The 27,592-nt window shown below is 48.5% G+C and overlaps 1 protein-coding gene across 1 annotated transcript in view; it reads left to right on the top strand.

Moving 5' to 3' along the window:
• Positions 1-27,592, top strand: part of cdh23 (cadherin-related 23) — a gene marked incomplete at its 5' end in the record, with an annotated part of 162,057 nt that overhangs the window by 46,715 nt on the left and 87,750 nt on the right. Inside the window, 4 exons of the mRNA XM_079729051.1 lie at positions 6,544-6,738; positions 7,119-7,247; positions 14,197-14,275; positions 26,730-26,842. Coding sequence (XP_079585177.1) covers positions 6,544-6,738; positions 7,119-7,247; positions 14,197-14,275; positions 26,730-26,842 — 516 coding nt within the window. The remainder of the gene's footprint in view (positions 1-6,543; positions 6,739-7,118; positions 7,248-14,196; positions 14,276-26,729; positions 26,843-27,592) is intronic.

Here is a 27,592-nt window from a genome sequence, read left to right as displayed (position 1 = left end):
AGATTTAGCGCAGCTGAGTGTTTCTGTAGCAGAAAGCCCATTTGTCACTCTAAGATACAGTACAAAATGGTGTCCTTTTTGCCGACTTTTGAACAGATGCTCGGATTGTCTGCTCTTTGTTCTCTGTGGTATTGTTCTTCCATGCCAGTTTAGCATTTGTAGTATTTGTGTTAACATTATTTTATTGGAATAATACATGTTCACTCACGCACACTGACAGAAATACATACACACACAAATTTCAGATTTAGTTTATGCAGTGTACTGCAATGACAAGCCCTGTAACCAGTGCATTCTCTCTATCTCTATCCCATCTCACTCTCTCTCTCTCTCTCTCTCTCTCTACTCTCTCTCTCTATTCTCGCTCTTTCTCTCTACCCCCTTTGAATTTCCCCTGGGCTCATTAAACTATCAATCTATATATATTCTCTCTATCTCTCTCTCTCTCTCTCTCTCTCTCTCTCTCTCTCTCTCTCTCAGGTTAAATGCACGATCAGAATGACTATTTTGCATCACTCATACTTGTAAATTATTAGGGGTCCGAGAAGCGAAGCTGCTAGGTTTATAAGTGAAACATCTTTCCTTAAATATGACAATTATATGTTATATTTATATATCTTCCATTAGTTTGTTCTTGACTTTTAATTTTGCTCGGACCCTGTTAATCACCGCTTGCGGTTATATTTGTTATTATTATTTGTGTTTTATTTCTTAAACCTAGGGCCCTCCATAAAACATTTGGGGCTGTAGCCTTGGCCTGTACGCCTAATTGCCTGCTACACAGTGTTCAGTGTTCGGACAGGGTTCACAATACACAATCCAATACAATATTCATACTTTTGGGGTCATTACTAAAAGATGACTTGTACACACTATCCCTCCCAGCTTACCCGGGGTGATCGTGGGTTCAGCCCAACTTTGCTGAAGTCCTTCAAGAATTAATCAGACCTACTAGCGCACCGCATCTTGGCTTATTTTCCAGATGAAATCCCACAAGGTCATCCTCTCAGCATGAAGACTGCAGAGGGTCACTCTTTGTGTTGGGATATTTTGCAGCACACGACGTCCGTAGAAGTCTCTTGTGGGGCTGCGGTCGAGTCACCTCTCAGACTCAAAGGTCAAGAGCCCCCCCCCTCCCCCCCCCGCTGTGCTGCGCTAAACACTGAATGCAAACGTTAAGCGGACACCCGCTGAACCATCCAATCATCGATCGCCACGACCCGACCAAGAGTAATCCACTTCTTTAAAACGATACAATGGGGCGGAAACCTCCTTTCACACCATTAAACGTCTGCTTCTCTCCTTCCTCCTCCTTCCTCCTCCTCTGTCAGGAGCGCCATGCCGGAACGCCGCCGAGGGGGAACGAGGGAGCGGCAAAGAAAAAACGACAATATGAGAAAATGAAATAGAAAAAACTGGGCCGATAATTGAAAATTGAATCCGTTGCAATTTAGCGGCAAGACCAATGCCCTGCCGTTGCCCTTCCCTGGGTCTGTTCCGTTCAGTTACACCCCCCCCTGTGATTTATCTCCTGCACCTGATTGGTCACCTCTATCCAGGCGGGTTCCGAGGTACGAGGTAGAAAGACTGAAGGAGCCTCTGCAACACGGCTCTGGGTCTGTGGATACTGATGTCAATTATTGTAGTCTATTCTTTCTTCTGATGACATCATTCAATCATAGTTGACACATAGTGGCCTACCGCATATAAGGTTTTATATGTTTGTAGATAAGTCAGACACTACAAACATGACCTCTTTGCCATTTCCACCCAAGCCAGGACAGAGGTTTACCTGGTTAAATGAAAACCTGTAGGCGTGGCTTATTTACCACTCCGCCCTCCGAAACTGAATTCTTACCTTTGTTCAGGAGATGCTTCATGAACCACCTCCAGAACACAAGCCTGTCTACCTTGTGGCTCTGACTAAGGCACGTGTTGAACATTCAGCACTCTCCGAGTCGTAGCTCACCCAAAACCACGATACCACAAAGGATCTAATTAGTTCATCAAAAGGCACCACCACGAACATGTGTTAAACTGTACGTTTAGTTGTTTTTTTATTATAATTTTAGATTTTTATAGATTATTAGTTCAGGTGTTGAGCCATATTTTTGCTTCCATGTCCCGAGATAAATCTTCTCAGTATAATTTCTCCCCCATTTACTGTTGGGAGCCCCACTGATGAAGGACGTTTAGTCTTGATTCAAAACACATTGAATTATTGATAAGCTAATTTCGCATTTTTTGTGTGCGTCACCTCCCTGATTAATTGAAGGTTTTTGACGGTTCACAGGGTTCAGCTTTACTTTCAAAGTCACATCGTTTCTATTAATCTTTACGGTACCAGAAACGTCCACCATTTTTTGCTTGTACTTATTCTGCCTCACGGGAAAGTGCTGATTTCTATTGTTAAAGCCCACTATGTGACTTTAATCAACCGTTTTCATTTTCAGCAAAAAAAAACAACATGAACCCTTGCATGTTAATCTTTAAACGGCGCTGCTGTTCCTTCTCCATCCACCTCCACCAAACCCATCCACAGCCTTTCCCTTCTCTTTGTTTTCTCTCAGCACTTAACACCTCCACCCCCCCCCCGCCCAGGCCAAAGAACAATGCCAAGGGGGCGGGTGTTGGAGGGTGGAGGACAGAGGTTGGAATGTGGGTAGGTGGTAATGGAAGGGTGGAGATGGTGAGGTGTTGAAAGGGTGCAAGTAGCCAGGCCAATCACAGGCCCCACTGGGACAGACGGAGGCAGGCTGGGAGCAGATGTGAGCAGACCTGGAAGCCGAGGGGAGGGGAGACGCATGTAGAAAGGCGGAGGTGTAATCACAGCGCTATTGTGGCGAACAGTTGGACTTCGGCAGTGGCAGCCAGCGGGCCACCAGACCCAGGCGCTACGCAAATTACCCCCTTTAGACATCTCCCGCTCCACGCCGGTGGAAGGTAACGCTGGTAGATCGGCGGCCCTGGCGTTACGAGGTGCGGTGGGAAGAACCTGACTACAGAATGTCAGGAGGAGAGGAAATGGCAGGGCGATTGGGGTTTCTGACTTTGGGCTCCGATGGCGGTGTCCATGCAGAGTGCCGACCGTGTTCTGGTGTGAATGGGGAGAGTTGCAGCTAACTCAGGGGAGAGACTGTATGACACTCGGTGGTACAACCTGAGACAATAAAATAGAATTGCCTTCTGCATTTTAGTTTTTTCTTTTTCCTTCATTGTACCGAACTCGTACCGAACCGTGATGTCTGAACCGAGGTATGAACCAAACTGTGACTTCAGTGTACCGTTACACCCGTAATATAAATTATAAATTATATAATTATTATAAATTATTAACATATATTTTTGATAAAAGGTGTACTGCTGATCTGTAGACAGCCACGGAACACATGTTGATGTCACTCAAAGCAAAGGCAACTTGTTATACCACAAAAAATATTTATAATTAGATTTAGAGCAATTAGCAGACGCTTTTCCAAAACGACTTTCAACCATTCATGCATACATTCACACACCGATGACGGGGTCAACCACACACAGCAACAGCGCTCGTCGAGAGCAGTTAGAGTGAGGTGTCTTGCTCAGGGACACCTTGACACTCAGCTAGGAGGAGCCGGGGATCGCACTAGCAACCTTCCGGTAACAAGTCAACCCGCTCCACCTCCTTAGCTAAGCCAATTTATAGATATAGATATTTCATGTAATTTGCATAACCTTCTTCACTTCTGCACCTGAGAATAACCTGACCTTTCACACTAATCTCACTATCGGTGCTTCACCACTAGACTGGTATGTGATTGGCATGTGAAGGAGTATTAACACATCTACATCAGGTATAGCAGCCCAAAGGCCCTGCCACCATCATCCCTCCAGCATGCAGCGGATAGGAATACAGAAGCAGAGTAGAGTAGAATCTATAGACCGCTCTTCCAGCGGCTCAGCCTTTGGTGAGGTACCCCCAGCTGGGGTCTGAGAGGACCCCACTGGACCCTGGTTGGAGCGAGCTGCTCCAGGTAAGCCTGGTTCTGCAGCTGCAACAGCAGAACCCAAACAGTCAGTTGGTTCTCCATCACTTCAGCACTCGCTGGGTTTCCCTGAGAACAGGGACTCCTTCTCCGAATTAGAGAATTAAAGATAGCTCACGGCTGTTAGACACAGCAGGGATACCAAGTCTGGTCATGTATTGTTTCTCGCTCTCCCTCTCTGCTCTCTCTGTCTTATCTGTCTCTCTCTCTCTCTCTCTCTCTCTCTCTCTCTCTCTCTCTCGCTCGCGCTTGCTCGCTCTCGTTCTCGTTCTTGCTCTTTCTCACTCTCTCTTCTCTCTCCCTTTTCTCTCTCCCTCTTCTTACTCTTCTCTCTCTCTTTCCTCTCTCTCTCTCTCTCTTTCTGCTCTCGCTCTCTGTCTCTCTCTCACTCTGCCTCTCTCCGTCTCTCTCCCTCTCTCTCCCTCTCTCTGTCTCTCTCTGTCTCTGTCTCTCTCTTTCTCTCTCTCTGTTTATGCTCTCTCTCTCTCTCTCTCTCTCACTCTCTCGCCCTCTCGCTCTCTCTGTCTAACTCTATATATTCTCCGCTGTCTATTGATCTCCCCTCGTCTTCTCCATGTTTTTTTAATCCCTCCTCGTGCCTCCACCTTCCCTCCCCTTGGTGTGGGATCCTGGAGTGTGTTTCAGAGACTCAATGTCTCAACGTTTCCCAGAATCAGGCCATATTTATGTCGGTTGCTGAGGGCTCACCAGGATGGGCCGGTAGAGATCGGTATAACAATGGTGTGAGGATATAGATTGGGGTTTGGATTCTGACAGGGTTACCTTCCGATTAACACACGTCCAGGTAGAATGCTGCCTCATGGGAGGACATCTGCGTACACTGTCATGCTGTGTGTGTGTGTGTGTGTGTGTGTGTGTGTTTGTGTGTGTGTGTGTGTGTATGGGTATTTGTCTAGCCTGTGGGACAGTGGCATGATGTGCCGTGCGGATCAGACATTGTTTTGCAGTCTCCTGTGTGTGCAGAGATAGACTCTCTGTAGGCTCTAGGCAAGGCAGTGCACGGCCACGATAACATAACGAATGTCCATGCACACACACGCACACACACACATACAAACACATGCGTGCGCACATACACAAATACATACATACACACACATACAAACATACTATCATCACACACACACACACACACACACACAAACATAGACACACAGGCACACTGACGCACACATAAAAGCACACACACCGTGTGAGTTCCAGAAAAGGACTGACAGAGTTGATGTGTTGTGTGCTGTAAAGAACTGTATTGGGGAAACAGAGTAGTTTGACCTCAGTTGCTCTTTGCAGTGTTGTCTTGTTTCCTAGGTGACGGTGCTCTCCTATTCAGCCCCCCCCCCCTCCCCTCAGCCCAGTCAGGACAGGTACAAGAAAGAGACTGATGTGTGACATCAAGTCACAGTCTTACACAGTGAAATCCTGCACCTGAAACACTTGACTCACACGTAATGTGGATCATTACATGAAACCGCTACTCATTCGAGTTAATAGATTGAATCCTGGGCTTTTGTTTATTTATTTATTGTAAATTTTCCCTGGACTGAAGAGTGCAGGTGTGTGTTATTCTTTGTGTGCATTTTGTGTCTGAGAGATGTTCTTGTGATGTTGTATTATAGGGCCGGGTATCGCTTGGTATTTATTTCTCAAATTGATTCAAGTCTGATTCACAAGGACCCAATTCGATCCCTGATTCGATTAGACTTGATTCAATATTGATTCGGTTTGGAGTATTTCAGTTAGAATTCCAACTTTGCCTGGATAGGAAAGAGGTTCTAAGAGAACTCACTCACACACACACACACACACACACACACACACACACACACACACACACACACACACACACACACACGCAAACACACATATCCACACACACACGCACACACTCAAATACACACACACACACACACACACACACACACACACCAACCCGTAACAAAGAGTCTGCCTGCTAATTATACCTCGCACACAGGGCTAATTAATGAGGGTCAATTAGGTTTCCCAGTATCATGTTGAATCTGCAGCCGGCCGGTTGCTATGTCTGAGTCCATGGGTGTTGTGCGGGGGGGGGGGGTGGGGGCTACTGGGTTGTTCTGACCTAACAGCACCTCTGGGACGTTTCTTACTCACAGGGCCTATTGTAATAGCTCTGTCTGCTCGGGTATGTTACGATAGGCCGACTGAACTAAAGGTCAGGGCCCAGCCGTAATAAGGATATCATGTTCACCGCCGGTACAGTTCTACCGGCTGGATCGAGACCTCGGCTGGGGTGTGAAATGAAGAAGATACTGTGTATTATCGTATTCATGGTGGCTCATGATACCTGCTAACCTGTGTGTGTGTGTGTGTGTGTGTGTGTGTGGTTATGTTTGTGTTTGTCTGTGTGTGTCTGTGTATGTCCGTGTGTCTGTGTCTCTGTGTTTGTCTGTGTTCGTTGTGTTCATCTGTGTGTGTGTGTGTCTGTGTGTCTGTGCGTCCGCGTGCGCCTGCGTTTCAGAACACGGCTGTGGGAACGTCGGTGTTCATGGTGAACGCCACCGACCCGGACCAGGGCACCGGGGGCAGCGTCCTCTTCTACTTCCAGCCGCCGTCGCCCTTCTTCGCCATCGACGGCGCCCGCGGCATCGTCACGGTCAACCGGACGCTGGACTACGAGACCACTTCAGCCTACCAGCTCACCATCAACGCCACGGTCAGGGGACGTCACACTCACACGCACCACATTAATTCACTCGCCCAGGGGTCGACGGCATTGTAGCTCAGGAGGTGGAGCGGGTCAGCTGGTAACCGGAAGGTTGCTAGTTCGATCCCCCGCTCTGAGTGTTGAGTGTCGAGGTGTCCCTGAGCACTCCCTCACACCCATGCACATACACACACACACACACATCAACATGAAAACACACTTATACACAGACCTACGGACCAGTAAACAAACATGGGGAGATAGACATGGTTTGCGCTAACGTACGTGTGTGTGTGTGTGTGTGTGTGTGTGTGTGTGTGTGTGTGTGTGTGTGTGTGTGTGTGTGTGTGTGTGTGTGTGTGTGTGTGTGTGTGTGTGCCCACCATCAGGACCAAGACAGGTGGAGGCCTCTGTCGCGGTTGACCAACCTGGCCATCCTGATCACAGACATCCAGGACATGAACCCGGTCTTCACCAACCTGCCCTACAGCACCAACATAGCGGAGGACAAGCCCCCGGTCAGTACCCCCACGCCACCACCTCAATGTGCGCCCACCGTACCGCCAACTCCACCACATGCACCTACCGAACCTCCCTCTCCGTCTCCACCTTCTCTAGTCTCCCTATGGGTCTTCATTCCCACTTTGTTCATTCTGTGGTGTCTTATCTTCACTTCTACAATTGTTCGGCTGTCCTCTCTCATTTAGGGCATTTAGCGGCTGTTTTAGCTAAAGTCCCTTACATAAGCACATTTGTCAGAAGAAAGAGAAACAATATATCACTGTTGGTACGGTAAGGAGGTTCATAGAACCAAGTGGAAAACAACCACTAGGCTAACCCATTCCCCGTATGCAACAAAGATAGCTAGGATAAGTTGTACACAACGCTAAGTAATATTCTTAAGTGCCAGGACGTACACAATATAATAAGTGCGTAAGAGGGGGTTGGTGGGGGGCTAAGGGGGAGGCTATGCAGAGTCCAGGTGAACTCTGAACAAGTCTCTGCCGTCCTGCATCGACGAAGAGCTCGATCCACCACTGCGGTGCCAAAACCAAGATGAGTTGTGACTTTGCTGACACACCTCCATCCCGTTCTTTTTCTACTTCGGTCCCCCTCTTTGACATCCTGTTCTAATTTTCTACTTCCTGTTGTTCTTCGTCACTACCTTCTCACCTTCACATTCAGCCTGTGTTATGCGTAATGGCATGTTTGCCATAACGCATCTGTGTCTGTGTGTGTCTGTGTATGTCTGTTTATGTCCCCCCCTCCCACCCTCCCCCCTGCTCCGGGCGGCTACCCAGGAGTCAGGAGTTAGAGGGGGTGTAATTACTGGGGGGGATTTATGGGGCTACTTCCAGAGGTGCGAGGCCCTCAGCAAAGGTCACTTGGGCCAGAATTTATCTCTGTGTGCCACCCCCGTTGTTCCCTGCTGTAGTCCAAGTGGGCCTTTGTGTTTATGTACGTGTTGGTGTCTGTTTGTGTGTTTGTGTTGGTGTGTGTGTATGTGTCTGTGGTGTGGGTGTTTGTGTGTCTGTTGGTGGGTGGGTCTTTGTTTGTCTGTGTGTGTGTGTGTGGGGGGGGGGGGGGGGGGGGGGGGGGGGGGTTGTATGTAGGTCTGTGTTTGTGTGTGTGCATCGTGTGTGAACGTGTTTGTGAATATGTGCTCACAGGGGTACATTGTTCATTGCTGCCATTCTTGATGAAACAATCAACGCAGTAAAAGGAAAGTGATTTTCTTGACCTAAAGTTACCGCTACCTGCGGCTCATTGTGCTCTTCAACAACAAGGTTTCAGTTGGAGTCTAGAACCTTCTTGTGTGGAGGGAGAAAGCCTTTTTTGATTTTAATTGTCAATATTTCTATGTGTGTCTATATATGAAATTATATATATATATATATATATATATATATATATATATATTAGTGCTGTCAAGCTGTAAAAATGTTTAATTGCGATTAATCGCATTAATGTCATAGTTAACTCGCGATTAATCGTGATTAATCGCACATTTTTTTCTATTCTAAATATCCCTTGAACTTTCAAACAAAACTCTTGCTCAGAAAAGATGGGAAATACTATAACATTTATTATTTAAACCAGTATGAATATTCCTACTGTACGTAGGCCTGTACACATTACCAGGCTATTGAATAACGCCTACACACACACACACGCACACACACACACACACACACACACACACACACACACACACACACACACACACACACACACACACGCGGTGGCGGAGTGGTAATCAGGAGAACTGGGAGAATTCCCGTTGGGCCGTTAGCGTTTCGGAGCTGTCGGGCTGAATACTGCGGGATAACAATATTGCGTTTATAAAAGTTCCTTGCATCGCCGTCCGGCAGCCTGAGCTGTGCGCCCGCAACCTCTCACTCACTCAACAAACTGTCAACGTCGCAACCAAGTCGATTTTGTCTAGAGGGGATTAACTGAGCGGCCCCTCCCAAAGTGGTACAGCCCAGGTGGGCCTTGAACTGCGATGGTCAGAAAGACGGAACAGCTAATGACAACAACTAACTCTCGTGCAGCAGGCTCGAACAGAGTGACACACAAACACACACACACTTTTAAGGAGTTTTTCACCCGCTCCGTATCCTTGCTTGCCCCAACAAGTTTGTGCGGCGTGCTTGTTGTTTTGTTTCCGGTGTAGCTAGATCCGGTATGGCGTTGTAGTTTTTCTAACGTGACTAGTTATTGCTAGACAGCAGGTGAAAAAACGACGTTTGTCAAGCCAAAAGAGCGTTAATCACGCAATAAAAAAATTAACGCCGTTAAAATTGGTTTGCGTTAACGCCATTAATAACGCATTAAACGGACAGCACTAATGTATATATATTATTTTATGAATACAATATACTGTAAATAAAATATATATTTCTCAATAATTGTAGTTATGCTTACTTTTATAAATAAAGAGTGATTTTATTGTCATAAGTGTTAGTGTCTGGGAGTGTGTGTGTGTGTGTGTGTGTGTGTCTGTTTGTCTGTGAGTCCTTGTTTCTCTATCTGTGTCGTTGTCTGTGTCTGTGTCTGTGTGTCTGTGTCCCTGTGTGTGTCCGTGTGTCTGTGCCATCGTGTGTCAGTTCCATGATCCTGTTTGTTCCCCAGCAGGTGCCTCCTCTCTATCCACTCCTAGCCCTCTTCAGCCTTTAATAGGTGCGCTCCGTACCCTGTGAGTCTATAGTTGCTGTTGGGCTAATACGAGACACGTTACGACCACTCCCCTGGTTCAGTGCGCCGCGAGTCCCAGCTGGCTAATGGGCCGGCCACTTGATGTCTCTACACACTCACCCACAATTATACACAGGGGTGTTCAACATGCCCTTGGCCCTCGCTTCTCTGCCATGGTTGCGCTCTCCCACCCAACCAATGCCCTACTGACACAACCACACACACACGCACCCCCAAACGCACACGCAGTCACACGCACGCACACAGACACACACACACACACACACACACACACACACACACACACACACACACACACACACACACACACACATACACACACACATACAGGGCCGCGCAACTCCACTGTTCACTTTTACTGTAGCTGGTACCGCCTTCTCTCTGTCTCTCTCTCTCTCTCTCTCTCTCTCTCTCTCTCTCTGTCTCTCTCTCTCTCTCTCTCTCTCTCTCTCTCTCTCTCGCTCTGTCTCCCTCACTCGCTCTCTCTATCTGTGATACTCGCTATCTCTTTCGCTCTCTTGCTCTCTCTCTCTCGCTCTCTCTTCCTCTCTCTCTCTATCCCTGCGACCCTCCATCTCTCTCTCTCTCTCTCTCGCTCTCTCTCACTATTGCTCTCTCTTTCTGACTCTATCTCTCTCGCTAATTCTCTCTCCTCTCTCTCTCTCCCTCTCTCTCTCTCTCTCTCTCTCTCTCTCGCTCTCTCTCTGACTCTATCTCTCTCTATCGCTCTCTCTTCGTGTCCCATACACCGTTACAATCCCCCACCAACCCACCCCTCTAACACACACGACCACACACACTCACACACACACAACCCCCTACACACAGCAGCCTGGTCCACCCCTCTCGCCCGGCCACTGCAGGGTGTGTGCTGTACTACAAATGTCAAGTGCTACATTTGCATGGGTGTTAACGGCCCGTGACAGTCTGCGGCCGGCGTGGCCAGCGCTCCCCGATCCATCAGCCGTCAGCGGGAAGGTCACAGTGGGGGTGCCGGGGGTCCACCGCTGGGGGAGAGGGGGACACATAGAGAGTGCCCCCACGTGGCTGCAGAACCCGCCTCCGCCAGTAGAGGGCGCTGGGTAGTCCGGTTAGAGTGTGGCCACAGAGGGGTATGGAGGTTGGAGGATAGGGCAGAGAGGTGAGAGCCCAGCATGTTCAGGGCTACTGGCAAACACCACCCACGTAGGATCAGTTTACACTAAAACATACACAGATACACACACACATACACACACACACACACACATACATGCACACATTGAGACTGTTACATTCACACACAGACATACATACACACATAGAGACACACACATTTGCACACTCACTCACTCACTCACTCACTCACTCACTCACTCACTCACTCACACTTACATTCAAACATAGAGGCACTTACACACACATTTACATATACACATAAACACACACACACTCACACACACACACACATTGATACATAAGTACATACATACATAAATGCATACATACAGATACATATAGATACACACCACCCAAGACACACAGAGGCATACAAACAGACAGAGGCACCTAAAAACACACACAGACACAGATATCCGCACGCACGCACACACGCACACGCACGCACACACACACACACACACACACACACACACAAACATTGTTTGTCTGCATAGAGTATTCGATCAGGCGCTGTCGTTTCCATTAGTTAGTGTTTGGTGATGATAAGAGCGGGACCGCCCGGTGACAGAGCGCGTGTCAGCGGTCCTCAAGGCCCCTGACATTTGAGCGCGGGGCGGGCCTATCAAACACACCGCCCTGCGGCCCCGGGCCATTGCTCAAACGTGTTGACTCGTTCATCCACGTTATTCCGTCTCTCTCTCTCTCGCACTCTCGCTCTCTCTTGATCTCTGTCTTTCTCTCGTTCTCTCTCTGTCGCTCTCGCTCTCACACCGCACTCTTGCTCTCTCTCTCTCTCTCTCTCTCTCTCTCTCTCTCTCTCTCTCTCTCTCTCTCACTGTCTCTCTCTAGGAACACTCTCTCTAGGTTTGTGTGTGCATGTGCATCTTCCTCTCCTTCTCGTCCTTTCCCTCTCTCCCTCTTTGCCTTCTTTTACATCCTATGATCAACCTGTCACCAGAGGAGGAGAAAAAGGCTAAAAAAGATGAAGACATCACATGAAATCACAGGGAGGGCAAAAGTTTTTTTCCGGCGGCTCTTGCTTTGAACATCACGGCACCGCTGCTCAGACATCTCGGCCCATTCCCCGGGACAAAAACAATTTGTCTGTCAAACCAATGAGCTCCAAATGGGCACGAAATCACAGAGGTGCTGTGTGTGTTCGGCACACAGCCCCCACACCTCCTGCCACCAGCTGACACGTCTCTCTGGCACACCTGATTGAACATATTCCACCTGCGTGGACTCTCTGAGAATATGTCCTATTAGAGCGCCGTTCTAATCTGCCTCCCCTCCGCATTCACTTTGCATTTCCCCCCCCCCCCCTCCTCCTTCTCTCTCTTCTCTATCTATTTTGTCACAGCTGTGTGTGTGGTTGTGTGTGTGTGTGTGTGTGTGTGTGTGCGTTCTTGTGTGTGTGTGCGCTTGCGTGCCTGTATGTTTGTGTGTGTACGTGTGTGCATAGGTATGTGTGTGTGTGTGTGTGTGTGTGTGTGTGTGTATGTGTGTGTGTGGTTGTGTGTGTGTGTGTGTGTGTGTGTGTGTGTGTGTGTTTGCCTGCGTTTGTATCTCTGCCATAGATCAGTGTGTGTCGCCCCCCACTCTAAAAGGCCTGTAATTGATTCTGCTGTAATTGGTCAATGACAGAAGACGCTTTGGCAGAAATGAAGCATACTCACGTCTCCAACACAATTTGCAGAATCAATGGGAGGCAGAGAGATTTGGCGAGAGACGAAAAAAGAGAGAGAGAGAGAGAGAAGACAGGGTAGAGAGATAATTACGAAGTGTGTAGTGGGTCCTGCCATTTCGTTCTCCATTGCACAGGAGGTGTTTTCTGACGTATCACAGCCATGTCTGATTGAGGCGAGAGCGCTCAGGAAGCTCTACGGATCAAAGACTTTTCAAATAGCTTTCTCTCAGTCGCCGTCGCTCTCTGGTTCTCTCCCCCCACTCCTCTCGCTTGCCCCTCTCTCCTTCTGGGTCGCAATGCAGACTCACTGGCTCAGACGGAGAGTTTTAGAAACAATAAGAGGTGAAATCTGCTCGGATGGATAGCTAATGACCCACTACACAGCAAAACAAGGAGATAGGGGGAGAGAGAGGGAGGCTGGAAAAGGGGGAGAGAGTATTTATGACCACCCTGCTGTGATGCAGTTTATTATTTTGCAAAAAAGGGTCCATTTTGTGGCTTTTGGAATGTATAGATGATACAGGGTCTAGGCTTGACGGTAAATCGGATTCTGCACTAAATGCGTCTTCAAGTGTTATGGTGTCTGCATTCTAATAGAATACTTCTACCTCATCCCTTCATCCCTGGGGATGACTTCAAAATATCTGACCCGCTGGTTCATAAACCATCATGTTGAGTCGAAAATGTAAATACAGAGGCAACATCAAAGGTGGCGAAACATATTTGCTCTCCTACGGTATCAATAAATCAAGGTGGATGAGCAGTAGTAAACAATTCTTGCTCATCCTTTATGTCATGTTATTTCATTTGTTGCAGCTGTGTATTCACCGACCGTCTCACTGATGCTTGGTGGAACTGAGGGGAGAGTCAGAAACGTACCCCGTTTGGAGATGCTACACGGCTGCATAATTAGCTTTTTCTCTATTGACTGAAGATTACACAGCCAATATTATACGCTGTTTGTGTTTGTGTGGGTGTTTGTACTTATGTGTATATGCTTGTTTGTGCCCACATGCCTTCCTAAACATGTACGTGTGCAATGCAAATGAGTTAGTATGTCTGTCTGTGTGTGTGTTTTCATATGTTTATGCTAATAATGCGTGTGTGGCTGCCTGCGCATGTGTGGGTAACCGTATGAGTGTGTGTGTGTGTGTGTGTGTGTGTGTGTGTGTGTGTGTGTGTTTGTGTGTGTGTGTGTGTGTGTGTGTGTGTGTGTGTGTGTGTGTGTGAGTCCAGTAACTTGCCCGGACAAACACGCATGTGCGTGTGTGTGTGTGTGCATTCTGCTTGTACATAACTGAACAGGTGCGTTGTGTTTGTGTGTGTGCGTTACTGACCATGTGTGTGTGTGTTCATGCACGTTATTGAATGTGTATGTGTGTGTGTTGTTGTGTCCGCAGGGCTACGAGGTGCGGAAGATAAGAGCCATTGACCAGGATCTGGGACGCCCGCGTGGGATTGGCTACACCATCATCTCAGGTCCGTGGCACATAATCAATCCGACATCAGCCGCCGCACCGGAGAGTCAATCACTGCTTATCATAATCCCTCAGCCATAATAGACAAGCCTCATCAAAGACCAGCGATCAATGGCTGCTGGGGCGGCCACATGCTCCACAGAGCCGTTCATCATCACCAACAGGTCGGGCCCTCCGGGTCGCTATGGGCATACTCACGGCTGGGGGTCTAGACTCTAGACTTCCCATCCTCCTCCAAGCCTCTTCCCTATCATGAAGTGTCTGGAGTCTAGAGTCTGGAGTTCTCTTCCTAAACTCTGCCCTATCATGAGGTGTCTAAACTTTGGTCTTTAGACTTTGGACTCTAGAGTCTAAAATCTAGACAATCCTCTTCCCTATCATAAGGAGTCTAGAGTCTAGTATAGAATCTAGACTTTAGACTAGAGTCTAGAGCCTACACTTTAGACTCTAGAGTCTAGACTTTAGAGTCCTCTTCCCAAACTCTGCCCTATCATGAGGAATCTTGAGTCTAGACTTTGGACTCTAGGGTCTGAGTCTAGAGTCTAGACAAACCTCTTCCCTATGACTGACTCCTAGACTCCTATGAGGAGTTTAGAGTCTAGTCCAGAGTCTCGACTTTAGGCTCTAGTGTCTAGACTCCTTGATAGGGAAGAGGTTGTCAGAGCAGGACATACGTATTCACTGAAAGGTGGGGTGTTTTGTCTGTCTGCTTATCACTGTGTTCTTGACCTCCACAATGGTGGCGGTGGAAATAATTATATATGTAAATACTTCAGTCCCAACAAGGCAAATAACGTTACTATGATATGTTGCTAATTTCTTTATGGTGGCAGCCGAGGTTTGGTGTTTGAGTTTGTATTGAGCTCGGTAGAGTTTCTGTATTTGATCGGTGAGTTGATGACAAAAAACACTTTCAACTACAACAATTCTCAGATGAAATTTAAATGCATATAGAAGTCTCATGAGATTCAACTTTTGCAATCTCTGTGCTGATATTGATTGTAAAAAGTACATAGCGAGTGGTATATTCTATATTTTTCTATTAAAGAGCAGGACAACAAACCAGCAAGTTGGCCCAGGGAACCTGTGAACAAATATATATTCCCCTGGTTTGTGTTTGTTTGCTTTCTTCAATATAAAAGTCTTGTAGATAGGAGCTGCCGTGTGTCTGGTTTGCCAATCTCCAGTCTCCAAAGCACACCTCCCGCATCCCCCCCTCATGGCACCAGTGCATTATGGTAAAAAAAAAACATAGCATCCCTGTGACGCCATTTTGATATTGTTTCACCACAATCAGCAGTTTCTCGGTTCGTCCAATGAACGACGCCTCTTCCAGAGAGGCTGCCGTCTGGCTCCAGACAATGATCTGTGTAGCGAGCTGGGGCCGCCATACAGAACAAACCACCAGGTTCAGCTCAGGCAGCTCAGCTCTGTTCCAATGCCAGGCCCTTTAAAGGCTCCTGCGGGCTCCTGCGGGCCCCTGCGGAGCCCAAGATGGCCGGGCCCGGCGGGAGAGCGCCGCCCCCGGGCTCCGAGCGGCTCCCTCTCTCCGATAGAGCCTGACGGGCTGCGATAAGCCTGTCGCGCCGCAGGGTCACCTGAATGATGGAGATGTTCCTTGTTCAACCATCTGCTGAGTCACTGCCTAGCCTCGGTGCTCTGTGTTGGAATGCAGCCCGCCCCCGACAGACCAGCCACTCTGCGTGGGGAGGGTTGGATCTCGACGGTGCTCTGGTGCAAAGGGGGGCGATCAAGTGTTGGTGTGTCACGGTGCTACCGTGGATACTTGCCGTTGTGGGTGCTGCTACGGGTCTGCGTGAACGTCTGAAGTTTATAAAGCACTATTGGTGTGTGTGTGTGTGTGTGTGTGGGTTTGGGTGTGTGTGTGTGTGTGTGTGTGTGCGCGTCTGTCTGTCTGTCTGTGTGTCTGTCTGTGGGTCTATGGGTCTTTCTGTCTGTCTGTGTGCGTGCGTGTGTGGATGCGCGTGTGGATACAGAGGTCATGTCTGTGTGTAAACACGACCTTCCCCATACACTGTGTATTAATCGTGTATCCCTAATAATATGTAGTGCTTTCTGCGTCGATCAGCTCTACCCTCCGCTACGTCACAACGCCACACACCTTGGTACAGCCCGCTTAGGGCACACCCACCACGTGAGATGGTACGGCCCGCTCAGGGCGCACCCAACCACATGACTTGGTAGGGCCAGCTCAGAGCTCACGCAGCATCACGGCCTGTTTGTTGTGTTTGTTGCCAAAGTGGAAGTGCTAACCTCCAGAGGAGAGGAGCATTAAAAACTCATTAATTAGGTGGTGCGTCGCACCCTCTGTCATGGTGAAATCAAGAGTTATGGCGGCGTGCTAAGCTGTTATTGAGACGGAGTCTGTAGGCCTGATAAAATCGTTATAAGTCTGATGGATAATGAAATGTGAAGGATGATGTGGTGCCAGTGTGTGTGTGTGTCTGTGTGCGCGTGCTTGTCCTGTCGTTAATGTTAATTTTTTGGATGTGAGCCAGTGCGTTTGTGTTCATGTCTTTGTGCACATCCATACGCATGTCTGTGTGCCCGTCTTTGTGCACATCTGTGTGTATGTCTATGTGCACGTCCGTGCGCACGCCTGTCTGTGTACTTCCGCGGGGGCGCGCTTGCTTTTGGCAGCAGCGCCGCTCGGCCGACCCTCCTCCACGGTGTCCTCAGAGGGCGCGACTCAGTCCTGCGGGACTCGTCTCATTAGCTCGGTAATTAACGATAAACGAGGTTTTAATTGCGCTGAAGATTTATGCTAATGACGGAAGCGACTCGAGATGGGGATCGCCGCCGTCGCCTCGTCCAATGGGAAGGGACGCGGGCTGCAGCGATGGCGATGCGAGCGGGAGATAGCGCCGAGCAGCCGATCGCGTGGCTGCTGTTGTGTTGCCGTTGTGTTGTTGTGTCCCACCGCTCTCATCAGCATCCAACGGCTCATCTCTCCGCATTATCGTCTTACTGGTGGCTGGCTCCTACCCAAGGAGAAAGGACCATTCCGGCCCCTCTTAGCCGTGACACGCGGACACTCCGCATCAAAACAAACTCGGCTTCAAAAGGGGAAGGCTCGCTCTTTTTCTCAACGGGGCGAGTTTTGTGTAGGCCTCTGATAAATGGCTTTAATCATTTGGTTTTACTATTAAGAAAGTTTATTTTATGGAGATTTCTGATCAACTGTTGAGCTTGTCCAATCAACATTGCTTCCCTATAAGGACTTCTTCAAAACAGATTTAGCCACTGGCATACCCCTCTGCATGCAATACACCTAAAAGCAGGAGGCTAAGTTGCTTTTAGCTTCCTACACTTAACAGCTAGCAGCCAAAGCTGTGTGTTTGTGTCTTGGTAAGCTGGGGAAAGTGGTTCAAAGGCATTTATTGGTTTTATGATGTACATCTTTTAAAGCCCTCAAGGCAGTCAATAACCCCCTCCGAGAACGGCTTCAAAATGATTAAAAACTCACTGTAAATCATCTCAAAGATCTGGTTACATTTGCATATCTCAGTGATAAAATGCGGATTGTAGTTACATTCATTTAATTTATATTGACGTTTACTAACAAAAGTACCATACAAAAACCATATATGAACTGTTGGCAGTCTTATGCCAAGTAAAGTCTATTCAAGATGTGCACAATAACAATTCAATTAAAGAGGAGAACAGGCCCGAGGCTATGGAATGACCATTGGTCCATTAGGAAGATAGGCAGGTGAACAGAGGACTGTCTGTCCAGGTATCTAGTTAATACTGGAGCAGCCCTACTAGGGAATCAAATATCTGCCTGCCTGCTGTTGTTGCATCAGTTGCTATGGCTCCAGTCGCAATCATGAATATAAAATGACCTCAGCAGTTCTATTTTTTCCATCAGCGATATCACTGTAAATGTTTGTTTGTTTGTGTGTGTGTGTGTGTTTTTGTTAGTGTGTGTGTGTGTGTATGTGTGTGACTTTGTGTGTGCGTGCGTACATAGGTGCGTGCGTACATGTGTGTTTGTTTATGTTTGTGTGTGTGTGCGTGTGCGCGTGCGTGTGTATAAGACCAGCGGTGAACAGCAAGTGGCGAAAGAGAGAAAGAAAGAAAGTTACAGTTGCTCAATACATCCTCCACAATATTTGGCTCTGAAGACATTGGCTCTGAAAAACATCTCTGCTAATGACGGTTTGGAGATATAGAGGGCAAACATCCAACTGTGCGTCTTATTCCAACACGAGCGACACAGGCATTATCTTGATGACTGGAATAAAATTACACAGTGATTTGCAAGTCAAAAATATCCTTGATAAAGTCTTCACATTGCCCAATCACTTTCAAACAGGGCTTTTAGAATGTGATTGTACTTTACGGTAACAACATCAACCACAGAATATGGACTGTTGTGTGCATTGTATCCATAACAACAAGCCCTCTGTTAGCAGTAGACGTGGCCGTGTCCGGGGTCTGTTGTGTGCTGTGTTTTAACGACAGTGTGAGAGTCTTTATGTGAAGGGCTGTCCTGCAACAAGACACCAGAGCATCAGGATCTGTGCCAAGCTGTTCCCATTCGTCTCTTGTTCATCTCTGTTTTGTCTTGTATGCTATCTGTGATCGTGACACACACTGACACATACACACACACACCGACGTGCACAACTTATCCCATCCTTACCCCAGCCCCCACTGCCACCACCACCTTGCGTCTGCCCAAACGTCCCTCCTCTCCATACCTCTCAAGGCCTCCCCAAACATCGCCGCCGTGTGTGGAAGCAGATCCTGTTTTGAATTTGCACCAGGCTAAGCAGAATAGCAGAGGGAGGCGATACGAGCCGATGATATCTTTCATTTATCTTCCTCTTCCTGGGAGGGAGAGAAAAAACATATGTCCTGTCCCCAGGCTGGGGAGGGCGTTAGAGAGGCTGCATCTCAGTGGTCCAACCCGGTCCTGAATCACATCGACCCCCTCTGACCCCCAGAGGGAGGACCACATGGTACCAGCCCAACCACCAACCCTCCAGACCAGGCACACACGCACACACGCACGCACGCACGCACGCACGCACGCACACACACACACCTCCACTCCCACCCCGGTCCGGACGAGTGGTTCTGTGAGGGACGAGTGGGCCTTGTCCCGCTGTCCTCCCCAACACACAGGTCAGACGTGACGCCACACCATGTCCCGCATGAGCACACCGATAAGTAGGAAAAGGAGATTGTAACCTCTCTCTCACCTGCAGACACACACACACACACACACACACACACACACACACACACACATCGGCACGCTCCCCATGCCATCTCTGTACGTATCTCTATCGCTGTGTGTAGCCTCTTCACGTTGCTCCCTCTCATTCCCCGGTAGCCGACTGCTCTGTATCTGCAGCGGCCGGCCGTGATACGGACAAGGCTTATAGCTTTTATTCTCTTGGCAGAGTGTCCCAGTGAAAGCCAGGGCTATCTCTGGGCTCTTTTCAATAAGTCAGTCTGAGGCTCATCCCCTGAACACACAAACACACACGCACACACACACACACACACACACACACACACACACACACACACACACACACACACACACACACACACACACACACACCTTCACCTATAATCTGTGCAGGAATCCCGATAATGTGCAGGAGTGGCTCGATCCTCTTTGTCCCATCGGATAACACGGCCATGCATCACTCAACCGGACACTGTGTCGTTTGTCTGTCTCTCCAGTGTTTACTAGTGTTCCCGCTATGGTACACTGCCGGAGTTAATTCACGTTTCACTTCTGTAGACAATGAAAAGACTTGCTTCACGATAGTTTTTATATCTCGTGATTTTCACAATAGGGTCGACTGCTTTTCTGCATCAAAGCATTATTCCTTTGGATAATTTTACATCCGAAACTCATTCATTTTCATATTATTCTTATTTATTCATGTCATTTTTACCTCCTATTTGTAGTGCTGTAACTTCTAAACAACTAAACAACAACAAGGAGTGCCGTTTTCTTGCCACTTGTAGTCGCATGGAAATCTGAATTATTTGTCTGTGTGTCAAGAGTAAGACCCAACAAGTAGGGGATGACGGAGTAAATCCGATCCACAATACAGACAGGAGAGAGAGGGAGGTAGAGAGAGGGATACTGTAGGGCATCCACACACACTCACTCAACACGAGAGCACCTCAATGTGAAGCGAACAGTTGACACCTTGAGCCGACAGATCAGTCGATTGCTCAGAGTTTGATTATATACCTTGAGAGCTGGTGGGTGTGAAGCAAGAGTTTGTCTGTGACCTGTGTGACAATGCCTTGAGATGTCTCCATGCAGGGCGACTCGTTTGGTCCACGTGTATCATCTGGGTCACCGTTGTGTGGCATGGAACACTTTGGCACTATTATTTTTGCAGTGGACTGCAGTGCGGGGAGATATGATATTTATTCTTGGCATTTGGCATTCAGTCCTGGTACTTTTATTTTTGTTTTTTTGTATTTGGTTGTTCGTCTTGGTAATCTGATGCTTTTTGGGTCCTTTGTATATAGTAGTCTGTCTTGTTATTTGGAAGTTATTCTTGGTAATTGGTATTTGGTCGTTTCTCTTGGTTGTTGATATTAGGGAAGTTATTCCTTGTAAGTGAAATTTGGAAGTTATTCCTCGTACTTGATATTTGAAAGTTATTCATACATGATATCTAGTTATTGAACGGTGAACAAGAGCCTCACTTTGAATCCAGATATTTGCCCCTCAAAACCCAGAAGAAAACTTTTATTAAAAAATGGTTAATTCCATATTCATGAAATTCAGCTTGTCTCCAGATGACACTCTGGGGGAGGTGCATTATCGCTGATCACCGCAGCCCCAAACAAGCACAAAACACACACACACACACACACACACACTAGCTGTCAGCCAGACGCACACAGACGGACACAATCACTCCAGTCGCAGGTGCCGTGAAGCGTACGTGTGCACCCGCATGCGTGCGCTAACTTGTCTCTGTGTGACACAAAACCGCGGCGGCGGCACCACACTTTTGAGGACAATATCTAAAAGCTCACCCTCATCACCGGCTGGTGGGCGTAATCCCCCCAAAAGTGACACTAATTTGTGTACATTTAGCATAGCGCACGAAAAGCTTCGCCCCGAGACTTTTTCCCGGGAAGTGGCCGTGCGCCACCGCTCATCACTGAGAGCGTTCCAGCACCCCCACAGCGTTGTCAGAAAACTGGAGGGAAACAGTTGCCACGAGCTTAGTCATGGTGATCACACTCGGGACAAGTTGGGCTCGGACGTCTTAAAAGCTCATGGGAGAAAGAGAGAGAGAGAGGGAGGGAGAGAGAGGGAGAGAGGGAGGGTGAGAGAGGAAGGTAGAGAGATGGGGAGAGAGAGGAAGGGAGAGAAAGGGATAGAGGGATAGAGAGAGAGGGAAGAGGAAGAAAGAGAGCCGGAGAGGGGTGGGAGAGAAGAGGAGAGAGAGATCACACTTGGGACAACTTTGGTTCAGTCGTCCTAAAAGCTCAAGGCCGCGAGAGGAACAGAGAGAGGGAGGGAGAGAGGGAATGGGGGAGAGAGATGGGGAGAGAGGGGAAGAGAGAGAGAGAGAGAGAGAGAGAGAAGGGGGAGAGAGAAGGGGAGAGAGAGAGAGAGAGAGAGAGATCACACTCGAGACAACTTCGGTTCAGACGTCCTAAAAGCTCACGGCAGCAAGGGTTAGGGTTAGACAGAGAGATGGAGAGAGATGGAGAAGGAGGAAGAGGAAGAGAGAGATGGAGAGAGGGAGAGAGAGTAGGAGAGAGGGAGAGGGGAAGAGAGGGTGAGAAAGAGGGCGGGAGGGAGAGGAAGAGGCATAGAGAGGGAGGAAGAGAAAGAGAGAGAGTAAGGAAAAGAGAGAATGATTGAGAGCGAGAGAGGCAGAGAGAGAGAGAAGGAATGAGAGAGAGGGAGTCACGGATCAAGATAGTCGATCCGTGTGTGCTGCAACTTGATTGAGATGCACACCTTCTCCTCCCTGTTCTCGCTGAACTACCTTCCAAAGAAGCACAACACACCCTCTTCCAAACAAGAACAACACACACTCATCCAAACAAGCACAACACACTCATCTCTATTCCGCTTTCCAACTCTGAGCTCTCTTTCGACGCAACTTGCCCTTATCTTCTTTCCTTGCCCACTCTCTCTCTGTGACGTGCTTTCTTTCGGCAGCTCTCTGCAAACGGTCAGAAGAACGCCGAAGAACACTCTAACGTATGTCAGTAATAACCACCTTATCCTCCTTCATCACTAACCGATTCAAACACGCCTATGAATAGGAATGGGAAATTACATTACAAACGAAATTCATTATGCTTCGTACCTTTTGTTCGGAAAATACAATCTAATGGGACTTTTAATTTAGAGGGCTGCTGTCTTGTTACCCAAGACTATGTAATTACACTTATTTCATATATGCTATGCGGGATGGTAATGGCCGAATGGTGTGCGTGCGTGTGAGTGTATGCGCGTGCATCTCCATGAATGTGTAAGCGAGCCGCTCGCATTTCCTCTAGTCATCAAAACAGTTTTCTCATTTTCCAGTCCACTTCTGTCAGTAATGCAGGGGCTGGACCAATCGTCTAGAGTCCCGCATAATTAATGTCGCCTTGCACTCAAACACACCCTCCGGCATGCATGTGTGTGTGTATGTGTAAGGTGTGAATGCTTGTGTGTGTGTGTGTGTGTCTGTGTGTGTGTGTGTGTGTGTGTGGTTGTGTGTGTCTACTAGTATGTGTCTGCATGTGTGTCTGTGGGTATGGCTGGTAGTGTGTGTCTGCACGTGCCTGGCACTCAAGCACACACTCCCACAAGTGTGTGTCTGCACGTGTGCCTGCTTGTGTGTGTGACTACATGTGTGTTTGCGTGTGTATCTGTATGCGTCTACCCATGTGTCTTTGTGTGTGTCTGCGTGTGTGTCTGCTAGTGTGTCTGCGTGTGTGCTGCACTCAAAAACACCCCCCCCCCACATGCATGTACGTGTGCGTGTGTATGTAAGGTCTGTTTCCGTGTGTGGACGTGTGCGGGCGGGGTTGTGTGTGTATGTCTGCGCATGGGCCTGCATGTGTGTGGGTGTGCGTGCGGGCGAGCGGGGGGGGGTGTGTGTGTCTCTGCGTTTGCGTGTGGGCAGGCGGGGGGGTGTGTATCACAGCTCTCCCCCCCGGGGCTCTAATCACAGCGTAGCGGCAGGAGACCGTTCTCTATCAGCAATTAGATTAGAATTATATTTCCCCTCAATGGGCCCCTGAAGTCGCTCTCTATCAGTTTAGCCTGTCTCCCGGGCCCCTGCAAACTGAGGGGTTGGGGACCCGGGGCCTTATCCACGGGCCCTGAAGCGATGAATCAGAGCGTTTCGTTTCCCTGATGCTGCACACGCCGCGGCCGTCGCCAGCCGCTGGTTCAGAGAGCGTCAGTTCACAACGTCACGTGTCATGCATTTAACTATGTGTGCATGTGTTTGTGTGTGTGTGTGTGTGTGTGTGTTTGTGTGTGCGCTTGTGCGTGTGTGTGTGTGTGTGTGTGTGTGTGTGTGTATGTCTTTACGCTTGTGCGCGTGTGTGCATGTGTGCGCTTGTGTGTGTATTTGCGGGTGACGAGAGAGTGAGATATATGGATTTGTCTTTACACATTTCCCCCCGCTGCCTCTGGTTTCCAGGCCAGGTGCCAGGCATGCAGACGCGGTGAGTGTGTTGGATTAGATTAGCATTCTGGCCAGGCCGCCTCATCTGACAGCACATTTGAAGGCATGAAGTCGTCACCGAGCGGGCTCTCATATGGTGGGTGCAGCCTATATTCCGCCCCCCTTCACACCCAATAGAAAGTGCAAAAGTGCAAGAGCCTCCTTATTCACCGTCTGAATGGTAGGCGACAACATGGCTGCACCCTGAGGTTAATAACACCCAATATTCACGATCCACCCCGACCACTGAGGTTCCTCTGGATTACTGCGCTGATGACAACCTATCAGCGCTACAAGTATTATTTATTTTTCTTTTTTCGTTTAAAGTGAAGGTTTTCCTTCCCCCGTTTCTTGAACAGGAAACAATCTTGTAGCTGTCAACAGACCAACGTGAGCTGCTATTGATCGGACGTGTGCAGCAGTCTCCCATGTTTCCCCTCGCTGCCACATGTTTCCCAGAGTGTCGGACATCCGGTAAACACAGAAAAACCCTGCTCGGTAGTCCCAGACACATGCTGTCGCCCGTTTCCTCGACCCGCCAACCATGAAGCTAGATATAAGCAGCGGAGTCTCTCCTCTCCCGCCTCCCACTCTCTATCTCCCACCTCTGGCCTCAATCCAGACTAATTACCCAAGGGCATTGCTCTCTCTCTCCGACCTCAGCTCCCCATTCTCCCCCCTACTGTACAGCCAACTACTGGCCAATAATAGAGATCAGAGATTAGGCAGTGGAGAGCGGGGGACGGGTTAATCTGTTGACCCCGGGCCATTCTGCAGTGTAAACGCCCCATCGTCCCGTCCCCCCCGACTCCCTTCTCCCCTTCCTCACCCTATCTCACTGCAATGGACTCCTCGGTCCGGTACAGACTGCGTGAGGTGGAGTGCGGCTCAGGGCTGTGATTCTGGCGTTGACAGTGAACATATATATCATATATATACTGTATATAAAATAAAGAATTGATGGCCGAAACTGGGGAGCATCAATCAATCTCTGGGCATAGAGCTGAATATACAATTCATTTCAATAAATACATATATACTGGTTCATATCTATATATATATATATATGTTGACATATTTATATTTAATATTTTCTGCTGAACATGCACATAGCCTGGTCCCGCTGCCTCGTAAAAGGACTTCCATCCGTTCCATATGGCGGCGTGCGGGCCCGACGCCATGCTGACAGCTGTTAAGAGCCGCGGGAACGACTGAGGGGTAATTGAATGAGGCGTCGGGAGTCTTCCCTGTTTAAGTGGCCCTCTCATCCAGCCCTGCGTCCACTCTGTTGTTTGCCTCCCGCTGAAAGGTGTTTGCGGCGATAACATCATGTGAGCGCTGAATTATCTCACCGCGCCGACGCCGCAACAGAGAAGGACTTCGTCTGACCGCAGGGCATGCTCTCACCACAGTGGGGGTGTCTCTGTGTGTGTGTGTGTGTGTGTGTGTGTGTGGGTGCGTCTGCGTGTGTGTCTTTGTGTGTGTGTGTGTGTGTGTTTCTTGGTTTGTGTGCGTATGTGTGCGTGCATACCTTTGTGTGTAATGTGTTTGTGTGTGTCTGTAGGTGGGAACGAATGTACGTGTGTGCATGTCTGTGTGTGTGTCTTTGTGTGAGTGCCTGTGTGTGTGTGTGTTTGCAGTGGAAATTAGTTGTCATGTTTGGTTTGGAACAACAGAGACGGGCGTTGATGACATTGAAGCAAGGGAAAGGGGGAGAGAGAGAGAGTTTGTAATATTTCCCTGAATTTCCCTGAAGTGAGAGAATGGCAGGAGAAAAGCTTGGCTGATTAAATAACAAGACAGAGTATTAACATTAGTGAGTATCAACATGGCTGCGTTCCCTGTGGTTTGTGTCGTTACTTACCGCCCCTCTGAATCTATCGCAGGATTATTAGCAGCAGCCTGCAAATCTCATTGAAGGCCAGGACAGCACAAATGGGCTTGTTTTACCCTGATTGTTCTCTAACTCTTTTATACAACACACTTGTAAAGAGCAACTCCAAGAATGAACGCTAACTTTGTGTTGTTAATTGGTGATTAAAAGGCATATTTAATAGTTTACCTGGTGATATTTCGGTCCTCTTGAACTCTAAACTCATTTTTGCTGATTGAATTTGTCTCATGGTTGTGTAGAAGGGCTCACAGAGTGGGAAGGTAAACTAGTGACCAAGGGAATGCTGGTGTAAAGGGGTGGCTGGAGAGTTAGTGTACACCCTGTCACTCTGTCATACCCTGACACACACACATTACACAGTGTGTCTACAGGCCTCCGGTGTGGTGTAATCCACCACCACGTTCCATTATTCATGTGGCCAGCACACTTTTATCTCCAGTGTTCTTTGTTGCAACTTTTTGTCTTGACACTCTTGTCTGTCTATATCTGTCTGTCTGTCTGTATCGAGGAGAATCACTCTCTCGCTCTCTCTCTCGCTCTCGCTCTCTCTCTCGCTCTCTCTCCTGTTCTCTCTCTCTCTCTCTCTCTCTCTCTCTCTCGCTCTCGCTCTTTCTCTCTCTCTATCTGTCTCTCTGTCTCTTTCTCTCGCTATGTAACTAACAACTAACTAAGTTGACTGAGTAACCATTAATCAATGTAGGTTAATGCAGTCATGAGCATGATTATATGGCATTATACATATCTCACCCTAAACCTATTATGGTATTTCTGGTCAAGATATAAATACACGCCATCAAAAAGTAATCTTTCTCTCTGTCTCCCTCCCCCCACCTGCTCCATATGTGTTCTCCTCCACCCAGGAAACACCAACAGCATGTTCGCCCTGGACTACATCAGTGGCTCGCTGACTGTCAACGGCCAGCTGGACCGAGAGAACCCGCTCTACTCAGCGGGATTCACCATCACCGTCAGGGTGAGCTACAGCTGGGGTGGGGTGGAGGTGGAGGAGGTGGAGGTGGAGGAGGAGGAGATGGTGGTGGTGGTGGTGAAGGAGGTGGTGCTGGAGGAGGAGATGGGGATTTGATGGTAGTACTAGTGGTGGTGGTAGTTGTGGTGGAGGAGGTGGTGGTGGTGGTTGAGGAGATGGGATGGATCAGAGGGGGCGGTGGTGGACGAAAAGATGGGGGTGTCATGGTGGTGGTGGTGGTAGAGGAGGATATGGCGGTGGTGTTAGTGGAGGTGTTGATGGTGTTGGTGGTGCAGGAGAGTTGGGGAGGGGGTCACAGCCTGGAGGAACGATTGAAGTCAGCTCCTCCTCCGGATCACAGAGGAGCTTTCATGTGATACTGGCCTGAAATCACTGTTTCATCCAAAAGATTCTCCCAGATTACCGTGTGCAGTGTGGCGATGCCTCGGCCAAACCGCACTTCAAACGTTAACGTGCAAACCACCAATATTTGAAGCCTTCAGTAAATGAGCGATGCAGAGACACAATGCATATCTCCATAGCGCTGAAGAATCAAACCCTCTCATTCCCACAGCCTCATGCTTAGGGAACAGGGCCAGCCAGGAGACTTAGCCTGGTGAGGACACGGATCAACCTCTCGGATTTAGAATCTGATGTTTCTTCAGGGTTCCTTTCCTTGAGTTCCCTACCTCACGCCGCAGCCGGTCCAAGTCCCGCTCATCCCTCTATCCTTCACTGATCCCAGGTCGTTCTCCC

The sequence above is a fragment of the Pollachius pollachius genome (assembly GCF_949987615.1).
Source record: "Pollachius pollachius genome assembly, chromosome: 2".
In the NCBI taxonomy this organism is placed as follows: Eukaryota; Metazoa; Chordata; class Actinopteri; order Gadiformes; family Gadidae; genus Pollachius; species Pollachius pollachius.
The sequence above is the reverse complement of the archived record's forward strand: the minus strand, read 5'-3'. Positions and strand labels throughout refer to the sequence as shown.